Source organism: Salvelinus sp. IW2-2015, linkage group LG18, assembly GCF_002910315.2.
Source record: "Salvelinus sp. IW2-2015 linkage group LG18, ASM291031v2, whole genome shotgun sequence".
NCBI classification, from domain to species: Eukaryota; Metazoa; Chordata; class Actinopteri; order Salmoniformes; family Salmonidae; genus Salvelinus; species Salvelinus sp. IW2-2015.
The window spans coordinates 15,619,555-15,630,092 of record NC_036858.1 but is presented as its reverse complement, the minus strand read 5'-3'; the positions used below and the strand labels follow the sequence as shown (position 1 = coordinate 15,630,092).

General features: G+C 46.9%; 2 protein-coding genes across 2 annotated transcripts; one reads left to right on the top strand and one right to left on the bottom strand.

Annotated features, from left to right (window-relative positions):
• The first annotated feature begins 434 nt into the window (after nt 1-434).
• Nucleotides 435-3,588, top strand: LOC111978746 (kelch-like protein 10). Its single transcript, XM_070448338.1, has 5 exons — nt 435-605; nt 998-1,487; nt 1,714-2,322; nt 2,505-2,654; nt 3,197-3,588. The coding sequence occupies exons 1-5, from the start codon at nt 481-483 to the stop codon at nt 3,569-3,571; spliced, it is 1,749 nt and encodes a 582-aa protein (XP_070304439.1). The 5' UTR covers nt 435-480; the 3' UTR covers nt 3,572-3,588.
• A 170-nt stretch (nt 3,589-3,758) lies between these two features.
• Nucleotides 3,759-9,339, bottom strand: klhl11 (kelch-like family member 11). The gene is made up of 2 exons (XM_024006761.2): nt 8,734-9,339; nt 3,759-8,163 (listed from the first exon to the last, which is right to left on the bottom strand). The coding sequence occupies exons 1-2, from the start codon at nt 9,297-9,299 to the stop codon at nt 6,579-6,581; spliced, it is 2,151 nt and encodes a 716-aa protein (XP_023862529.1). The 5' UTR covers nt 9,300-9,339; the 3' UTR covers nt 3,759-6,578.
• Nucleotides 9,340-10,538: the final 1,199 nt, after the last annotated feature.

Here is a 10,538-nt window from a genome sequence, read left to right as displayed (position 1 = left end):
GTAAACAGTGGTTCCCATACGTTGATTTCAAAAAGTAGCCAGATATCGGCGGTTGTTGATCAAATGGATGTCACCTGAAAACTAAAGCAAAAACCTGAAAAATTCAGAATATACCCAAAAATGTAATCTGTTTTGACATATTTTATTTTTAAATATAGAATGTCAGTTAAGTTCACAATAATTACAATTTAAAACATTTTATTGTACATTTTATATTTTGGGGCTCTTAACTTTTTTGTTTTAGATTATTTCATTATTGGATCATGTTACCATGGTAAATTGATTGCTTTGTATCAACAGAGAAGTGGAAGAAATGCCATTGTGATGTATCAATGTACGGATGTTCTAGAACTCAACAAGAATGGAAAGCAAAGCCCTCTCTCTATCACATCAAACATTTCACAAACTAAAAAGTCTGCTGAAGACATGGAAGAGTTTAGAACCTTAACCAAATTTCAAAAGGAGAAGACTACTGGTGCCATGGCCTGCAACATTTTCAATGAGCTACGCCTGGAAGAGAAACTCTGCGATGTGGTCATCAAAGTCGAGGGAGTTGAGTTCAGTGCCCACAAGACTATCCTGTGTGGATGCAGCTCGTATTTCCGGTGAGAGGCTTCTGTGGTGATTGTACCATAAACATGCAAACAAAAATCACTTCAACATTCTGAATATGAATTGACATAGATGAAGAATGGAGACTTTAGCCTCAAACCATGCCCAGGGAGAGTACCAACACTAGCCCAGTTTCCCAACACGATTGAGCCTTCTTCTGTAAATACATTTCATTCAGATTAATCATAATTTGTCTTCATAGACACATCTTCAATTATTTCTGGACTATGGTTAATGCTTAATCAAAAGAGTTTCATAGGCCAGATACATGTATCCAACTCTGGACAGTTACATTTTTAAAGAATTGGTTTCCTTATTCTGGGTCTGTGATGTGTGAAACTGTCCCTCAGTGAGTTGTCAATGTTTTCCCTTTTTCCCTCTGCAGTGCTCTGTTCACCAGTGGCTGGAACCCCTGCGAGAAACGTGTGTACACCATCCCAGGTGTATCTCCTGAGATTATGAGGATGCTCATCGAGTACGCCTACACCCGGACCGTCCCGGTCACGGCGGACAACGTGGAGCTGCTCCTAGAGGCGGCAGACCAGTTCTCCATCCTGGGCATCGTGCAGGCCTGCTGCCACTTCCTGGAGACCCAGCTGTGTCTGGAAAACTGCATCGGCATCTGCAAGTTTGCCGACTTCTACTCCTGCCCGGAGCTGCAACGCCGAGCACTCTTCTTCATCCTGCACCACTTTGAGGAAATCGTCTGCTGCTCCCAGGAGTTCCTGGAGCTGTCTCTGGCCCAACTCCTCGACCTCATCAAGAAGGACGACCTGAACGTGAGGCAGGAGAACACCGTGTTTGAGGGCATCCTGCGCTGGATTGCCCACACTCCTGCCAGCCGCAGGCACTGGATCTCTGTGCTACTGCCAAAGGTGATGGTCCACTTATAAAATGGTCACTGATCAAAGGCCTACTTTTTTGTTCTCATACTGGGCACCTATGGAGCTAATAACAACCAAGTAAAAACTGGTTTCATAATATGTGCCACATTATGTTAGACAAGAAGCGTGTTTGCTTAGTCTTCCATACCTCTATCTGGTTTGCTTTGAGTGTTTTTCAACTGTATGAAATCCCTTACATTTAATTCTGTCCATCTAGGTGCGAATGGCTTTGATGAATGCTGACTACTTCATAAACCATGTGAGGAACAACTCCCTGGTGAAGGACAGCGATGAATGCAAACCCATCATCCTCAACGCCTTAAAGGCCATATACGAACTCAACATGCACGGCCCCTCCATTTCCAGTAATCCGCTGAGGCGACCTCGCCTGCCCTACGCCATCTTACTAGCTATCGGCGGCTGGAGTGGAGGCAACCCGACCAATGTCATCGAAGCATACGACACGAGGGCCGACCGTTGGGCGACCATAGCGCAGGAAGAGAGCCCACGGGCTTACCACGGTGCTGCGTACCTCAACGGCTTCGTCTACTGCTTAGGCGGCTTTGACAGCGTGGAATACTTCAACAGCGTCCGCAAGTTCAACCCCATCACGTGCACCTGGCACCAAGTTGCACCCATGCACTCGCGGCGCTGCTACGTCAGTGTGACAGTGTTGGACGGCTGCATTTATGCCATAGGCGGTTTCGATGGCTACGGGCGTCTTACAAGTGTGGAGCGGTACGAGCCTGAGACAAACCAGTGGACCCTGGTAGCACCGATGCACGAGAAGAGGAGCGATGCCAGTGCCACCACACTGCATGGCAAGGTAGGCAGAAGTTGAAGGGGAATAGATAAGTGATGCCTGCCAATACTCATGTGGCAGTACGAAAGAGTGATTGGTATTAAACCGAAAACAGTAAATGGCAAACTAGACTACTAGATTGCACCTTACAAGTAATAAAATAACATTTGTGATGTGTCAATCCTGTGGGGTTCTCTGGCGTTCAGGTGTACGTCTGTGGAGGCTTCAATGGGACCGAGTGCTTGTTCAATGCAGAGAGCTACTGTCCCAAGACTAACCAATGGACCCTGATTGCCCCTATGAGTCGCCGCCGCAGTGGGGTCGGCGTCATTGCATACAAGGAGCACCTCTATGCAGTAAGTTATACATACAACATGAGTCAGAGCAGCACTTCTAGTCGGAACAAACTAAGTAGTCATGTCTGGAGGACTAACACTTTTGTAATGTGATTTGGTCTGTACATTCAAAACACTTGTCCCAGGACAAGTCCAGGGGTGTGCAGGCGCTTTACTCATGGTACAATTCAATGGGAGATATTCAGAATTGAGGATAAAACAAATTGCAGTAACTACCTGGAGCACTGAGATGGCCTTTGGAGTAAATGGTGCTCGGCTCCTCAGTGAGATTGATTGCTGTGTAAAACTACCCGTCTGGAATAGATGGAGACGTCAATTACCTCAATAGTCTCAGGCTGTCAAGCAAGTTACATTTTGACGGTACAACTTGAACATAAGCAGCTGTTCTTTCATGAAGCTTTTCTTGACATTTAATGTAAAGTTTATAATGAATGTATATGTGGCTAATTAAACATACAGATGAATTGTCTCTGGCTTCTGTTTCTTTCTCACAACATTTGAAATCCAATTAGCCTCAGACTCACAAGATTGTTCTACCCTAGGTTGGAGGCTTTGACGGCGCCAACCGTCTGAAGACCGCAGCGGTCTACAACCCACTGGACAACACCTGGCGCACCTTGCCCGCCATGTTCAACCCACGTAGCAACTTTGGCATCGCCGTGGTGGATGACCTGCTCTTCGTGGTGGGCGGCTTCAATGGTTTCAACACCACCTACAACGTGGAGTGCTACGACGGGAAGACAGACGAGTGGTATGACGCCCACGACATGCCCACTTTCCGCAGTGCCCTCGGTTGTTGCGTCGTGCCCGGCCTGCCCAACGTGGCACAGTATGCTGCCCCCCGCGACTCCCCAATGTTGCTCGCTGACGAATGGAACACACCTTCCTCCAAGACCAGGCTGGCCTCAAACCTATAGACAAGCACATCCTTCCCATTCCCCACTCTAAGACTAGAAAAAAAGAGAGGATATTTTGCTAAGGAAATAAATATATTAAGATAACTGTTGAGTAAAACGTTTTAGCTGATTGTTTGCATTATACATCTGACGTACCAAAATAAAACATATTCCGCATCTTCACAGACAACAGATATAGGCCGCCTAATTATATGAAATAGATTTTTTTTAATTGCAAATGATGGTATTCTCAGAGCTCGTTCTGCATTTTAAAGCGAATACACACAAAAGCAAAATATGTCCTTTACAACTTCAAACTACTGTACAAGAATGAGACCAGAAGGAATATGGGTTCTAGACACCTACAATAACACACAAGCTCAGATTCCCTCTGCATTGATGGAAGAGGAACAACAACTGGTGGGAGATTCACTGCTTTCACCAGGATAAAGGACTTTCAGTATTAAAAAAAAAAACATCCCAACTAGAGATATTTACAAAATTAACACCGACATAGTACACTACTCTGAATCTAACTATCCACAGTGTACATTTATGAATTTACATGGTAGAACATAATGATTATGAGGATCTGAATCAACAGAACTCTGGATTGTTTTACATGAAAAACGATTGTGAGGTACCGTGAATAAAATGGCGTTGAGGAATGTAAGTCACTACGTAACACAATGTGCCTCCGGCCACAATGACCTTAAAAGGTTAAGTCTTTGACAATATAAAACACACAGCAGGAAATACACACAATTACCTGAAAACGTTCACAATGCACTGAGTGAGTAAATACATAATTACAGCTTTCCCCATTTCCAGACAAGTTTCCAGAAAAAAAAGTTATTAAACCACCAGATAACATCACAGCTTGAAGAACATTTCACACACGTCGATATTGTAAGCACAATGGAATGCTAGTAAAGTGTTTGACCTTGGTTTCAGGTTAATGAACGAGCCAAATGACGACTGACAGACATTTCATTGAAGACCACCTGAGTGTGTCGTTAAACTTTCCTGTGCAAGTGGGGTAGGTATGTTACCCCAGTAGCTATAATCTGCCTTCCTGTGAGGTAGTGGGGTTCATTATTTCTAAATAGAATTACTTGCAGGTTACGCTTTGGCATTGGGGGAATTATAAAGTGAAATTGTAGTGTATGGTCTTCACTGCCCTACCAGGCAAAAAGGCAGTAACTGCTCATTTGGTCGAAAACGAGTTAGTCATTTTTGCTACATTAAATACATGCTTAATCATGTGGACAAGTATCCTGCCTCTTTTGTATTGTGTTCTGGAGAAAGTGGGAGTCATGTTAGCAGTAACTGCATAAGGTTACTGTGAAACTAAGGTAAATAAAAGCCATTTTTTCTCAGTTCCACGCTATGAGCAGTTACTGCCTTTTTGCTTGGTAAGGCAGTTCAGTTGACCCCTTTTATAAGCGGGCAAAGTAGATAGGCTTACTCAAGTGCAATTATCCGTGCTTTAGGAATGTCACAATTGAATGGAATGGAGAAAGGAGTGCTCTCAATGACTCCTGAGAAAACATTAACGTTAAGTTACTGTAGATATAATTTGGCCCACAGAGGACACTTGTTCCCTTCAATTATTATTCTGCTCCACCTATAATTTTATAGCTCTCTTTTGACAAAGAAAACAAAAAAAACAAAACCAGATCCAAAAGGTCAAAAATAGATTGAGACTTTCCAAAATGAAGTGCTTTTTGTTCCTCTCATATTATTTACAGTGCATATTTAAACACAAAAAATCTGATGTTACGAGTCTCTTTCCAACATTCAAATGGTACAGAACATATTGAACTATCATAACACATATATCTAGTGCAAAACAAAGCCATGAAGGAAACAGGCCGAAGATTGTAATGAAGCAAGCGAAAGGAAGCCTGTCTATACAATGCACTCAATAAATGTACATTAAAGCAAATCTTTAAAAACCTTCCCCTTTATGTGGGCCGTAGCATCTCACTAAAGCCAGCACATAAAGGTGGTCACGGGAACCATCACAGTGTCAAATGGAATGTCAGTCTAAGGTCGAGTTCCTGGCCGACGACAAGCGAAAGTGTAGTTTCAATAGTTTCCGTGCCACGTCATCGACTGTGCAGCCGGGCATCAGATTGCTATAGCATGTGATGTGGTTAGCAGATATGTTAAATACCTAATCAGGAGTTTTAAGATCTGGCATGTGTCTAATTTAGTTGGACAGGAACTCCCATTTACAAGCTAGATTGGAGTATTGCTAGCCTGGTCCCAGATCAACTCGTCATGCATTGACAGCAACTGAGTTGGCATGATAGCACTAACAGGCTGACACTAGAGCATTGCTGCGTCTAGACCTTAAAGCAGCGTTTGCACAAACTCGGTCCTCAGGTGCACATTTTGTTTTTAGTCCTAGCACTACACCACAGGAGGTTGGTGGCACTTTAATTGGGGAGGACGGGCTTGTGGTAAAGGCTGGAGCGGAATTAGTGGAATGGTATCAAATAACTCAAACAAGTTTTCCAGGTGTTTGATGCCATTCCATCGCTCCGTTCCGGGCATTAATATGAGCCGTCCTCCCCTCAGCAGCCTCCACTGCACTACACAACCGATTCAAATAATCAATTCGTCATCAAGCGTCGATTATTTGAATCAGCTGTGAAGTGCTAGGGCAAAAAACAAAATGTGCACACCTTGGGTTCCTCAGGACCAAGTTTGGGAAACGCTAAAGCATATATTAAGAGAAGGCATATTTAATAAGGCCAAAAGCATACATAAATAATGTCCTTTTTACATGGCGTATCATTCCATTGTCTGGTCATACGTATATTCTATGCTAATTGTCACATACAACTGCCACAGACACTTGCTCTCACCTTTCTACAAACCTGAGCCAAAAAATTAAAAGCAACCCAAAAAATGCGTGGCAATATCAACAAACTGCATATTAGACAGGAGGGACAATACTGAAAGGAGAATGGGAATCGGACACTGAAATGCTGCCGCTTGTGGGAGGACGGAATGGAGTTCAGCACTCGATCTGCGACTGCAGCTGCCTGCGCAGGGTGAGTGTGCGGCGGTGGAGCTGCTGCATCTGCTGCATGCGGTCCCGCTGCCGCGCCAGGTTCTGTGGCATAGGGTAGCGCTGGCAGCCGTACAGGAAGCGGTAGGGGATGCGTACGTGGCAGGCGGTGGCGCGGCAGCGCGGCTGGGGCATGGGCGGCAGCAGCATCCAGCGTTTCCGCTCGCCGCAGTAGCGGTAGGCCTCTTTGCGGTACTGCTTGTCCACGTCGTCGCTGTTCTTCCAGCCGCCGATCACGAACACGTCGTCGCCCAGGTAACAGATGGCGGTGCCCTCGATGCTGGTGACCTCAGGCGGCAGGCTCTCCAGGATGTCGTCCGCGATGCGAGCACTGATCTTCTGCTTTGCGGTCTCGTCCTGCACGGCATAGCTCTTGGGGCAGCAGGAGGCTGTGTGGTAGAAGTTGGTGGGCGCCACCGCCATCTGGAACACACAGTAGTTGTCTATGAGCGGCAGGGAGTCCACCTCCTGCCACTGGTGGCTCTCGGTGTCGTAGCGCGTGGTCACAGTCTTCAGCCCGTCCTCGTTGTCCGTGTCCACGGGCGTGCGCGCCGTCACATACACGTAGCGATCCTCCACGCTCACCGCCTTCACGTCGCGCAGGATCTTGGGCGCCGACTCAAGGTTGTGCCACTTGTCCTGCTCGGGCTCGTACACGCTCACGTCCTTGAAGCCTGGGCTGAAGTTGCCGTGGCCGCCGATGCTGTACAGGATGTTCTTGATGCAGGTGAGGCCGAAGGAGTGCTTGCGCGTGGTCAGGTTACTCACCTGTTCCCAGGTGTTGCGGTTGGGGTTGTAACGCTCCACGGTCTTGGCGAAGCCCGGTTCCATGGAGCCTGCGACGTAAACGTGGGAGTCCGTGGTGGCGATGGCGTGGCCATCCAGGTGGTTGTGGATGTGGGGCAAGTTAACCCAGCGGTCCTCGTACACAAAGTAGCCCACGCACTCACTCAGGTAGTCGCCGCCCTCAGACACCCCGCCCACCACCATGATCACGTCCATGTTCTGTCCGAAGCGCGGCTGGAAGGCCGCCATGTGTGACGCCCAGAACTCTAGGTCGACTGACTTGAGGTTCTCAAAGCGAATGGCGTGGCCCTCCACGGCCTCAGACACCAGCTGCAGGCAGGCAGCGTTGTTGGCCACCAGGGGCTCCTTCTTGACCACCTGGGTCAGGTAGGTGGGCATGATCTGGGGAAGCCGGAGGAGACGAAACAGCTCCTCAAAGTTCTTCTCTCGCTCCTCGGCGTTGCGCTGTACCCATTTGACGACAGCGTCGAAGAGCACCTCCTCCGAGTCCACGGTGATCTCGGCGTCGGACAGCCAGTCCCGCACCAGGTGGAAGGGGAGCGTGTAGAATTCTTCGTCCTGGATGACCTTGTGGAAGTTGCGTCTGATCATGTCAGCGGCACGCAGGGCAAGCTGGTCCAGCGTGTACATGTGGGCCAGGCTGTGCACCGCTACGCAGTTAGCCAGGCTCAGCTTCTTCTTCAGGAACTCACCACAAAAGTCTTTCAGCTGCACCAGCAGGAACCTGAAACAGTCAACGTACTAATGAAGCATTACTTTTATTCAACCTTTATCAACATAGCACTCAGACTACCAGTAGTGGTTAGAGCCATATCAATGTATATATAGATCTGGTAGTGGTTATACATTTTTTATTTAAATAAAATCATAATAGCCTACATATAGACCTATAATAGAACATTGGAATTGCCAAAGCTTAGAAACCAGAATTTTCGCCAAACCAACTTATCACACCACTTGATCTGCTTGGTGAGCCAATCCTGCACCTGCAACGTAGCCTTCATTGCACCCAATACATTTGAAAGGGGGTTGGGGCAAGTGTCTTTTCCGGCTTTGACAATTGGCTCAATGTGACAATAAAATATCTAGCTATGTTTGCTTGTTAGGGCACAAATTGAACAACGATGAAAGGACAGCTTTAGGCTTTCACTGTAATAGGAAAACTGTGTGTTTACAGTAAACCACCAATAACAAATGGCGGTTGCTTATTTTTGCGACTACTTTTAGCTATATAAACAGTAAATTAGTGCTACCCGATAGATAGATAACTAGTGCAATCTGTATTATGAATTACCTGTCAGCTAGTTCCAATACTTCGTGAACGTTGGCGGTGCTCACTCGTATTTCACCAGTGTACATGAACTGTATGACGCTTTCCACTGTCTCTGGGTCGGGCCCCGTTTCAGAGCTCCATTCTTTCATATCCACCCGCCCGGACAGCGACTCAGAAAATTGCCCCCCCAGTAGAGGGGTGAAATAGTCCGTAGATGCAGCCAGAACCGAACGGTGGGCCGTGAACTCGCAACTTTGTACCCTTTCGCTTGCCGCCCCGCTACTGAAGGCCAACGTCACATCGCAGAACAACCCGGTCTTCCTCTGCTCATTCTGCCGACGAGACAGCTCTGAGCAGTGGGTTGAAGATGTAAAATCTTCGGCCTCCTCTGAATCGCCATCCCCCGCGAGTACAGTGGGTGGGCTGGTTCCACTGCCACTGCTTCTGTTCGAATCCTCCGGGTTCGGTGCTGTGGCTGCCATATCGGCAGAATAAGGTTTAAACCTTAAAACAATGCTATGCAAAAGCCTGGGAAAGCAGTCGCACGCACATACAACGCAAGTAAACAAACACTCCAGAATGGACATGCGTAGTTGATGGCAAGCGGTATAGCGCTTTCAAGACAACTAGGAACTCGGGAAAAAACGATGTCAGATCGTGACGTCAGTCATCTTCAGGTCAGAGAAGTCGTAGCCCTAGTGGTGCATTCAAAACGGGAACTCGAAAAAAACGAGGTTAAATCTTTTCCGACATGGAATTCCGAGTTCGACGACCGTTCAAATAAAAAATCCATGTGACAAACTTTATTTGTCACATGCGCCCTTATACAACAGGTAGACCTTACAGTGAAATGCAAGCCCTTAACCAACAATGCATTCTTAAGAAAATACAAAACAAAAATAAAGTAAGAGATAAGAAAAACAAATAATTAAGGAGCAGCAGTAAATAATAATAGCGGCGCTATATACAGGGAATACAGGTTCAGAGTCAATGTGTCAATGTGCAGGGCACCAGTGTCGAGGTAATTGAGGTAATTATGTACATGCAGGTTGGGTTATTAAAGTGGCTATGCATAGATAATAACAGAGAGTAGCAGCAGTGTGTGTGTGTGTGTGTGGGGGGGGGTGCAAATAGTCTGGGTAGCCATTTGATTAGCTGTACAGGAGTCTTATGGCGTGGGGGTAGAAGCTGTTTAGAAGCCTCTTGGACCTAGACTTGTTTCTCCGGTACCTGCTTGCCGTGCGGTAGCAGAGAGAACAGTCTATGACTAGGGTGGCTGGAGTCTTTGACAATTTTTAGGGCCTTCCTCTGACACCGCCTGGTATAGAGGTCCTGGATGGCAGGAAGCTTGGCCCCGGTGATGTACTGGGCCGTACTCGCTACCCTCTGTAGTGCCTTGTGGTCGGAGGCCGAGCAGTTGCCATACCAGGCAGTGATGCAACCTGTCAGGATGCTCTCGATGGTGCAGCTGTAAAACCTTTTCAGAACCTGAGGACCAATGCCAAATGTTTTCCTCCTGAGGGGAATAGGTTTTGTCGTGCCCTCTTGACGACTGTCTTGATGTGCATGGACCATGGTAGTTCGTTGGTGATGTGGACGCCAAGGAACTTGAAGCTCTCAACCTGCTCCATTACAGCCCCGTCGATGAGAATGGGGGCGTGCTCTGTCCTCCTTTTCCTGTAGTCCACAATCATCTCCTTTGTCTTGATCACGTTGAGAGAGAGGTTGTTGTCCTTGCACCACACGGTCAGGTCTCTGACCTCCTCCCTATAGGATGTCTCATCGTTGTCAGTGATCAGGCCTACAACTGTTGTGTCATCAAAAAA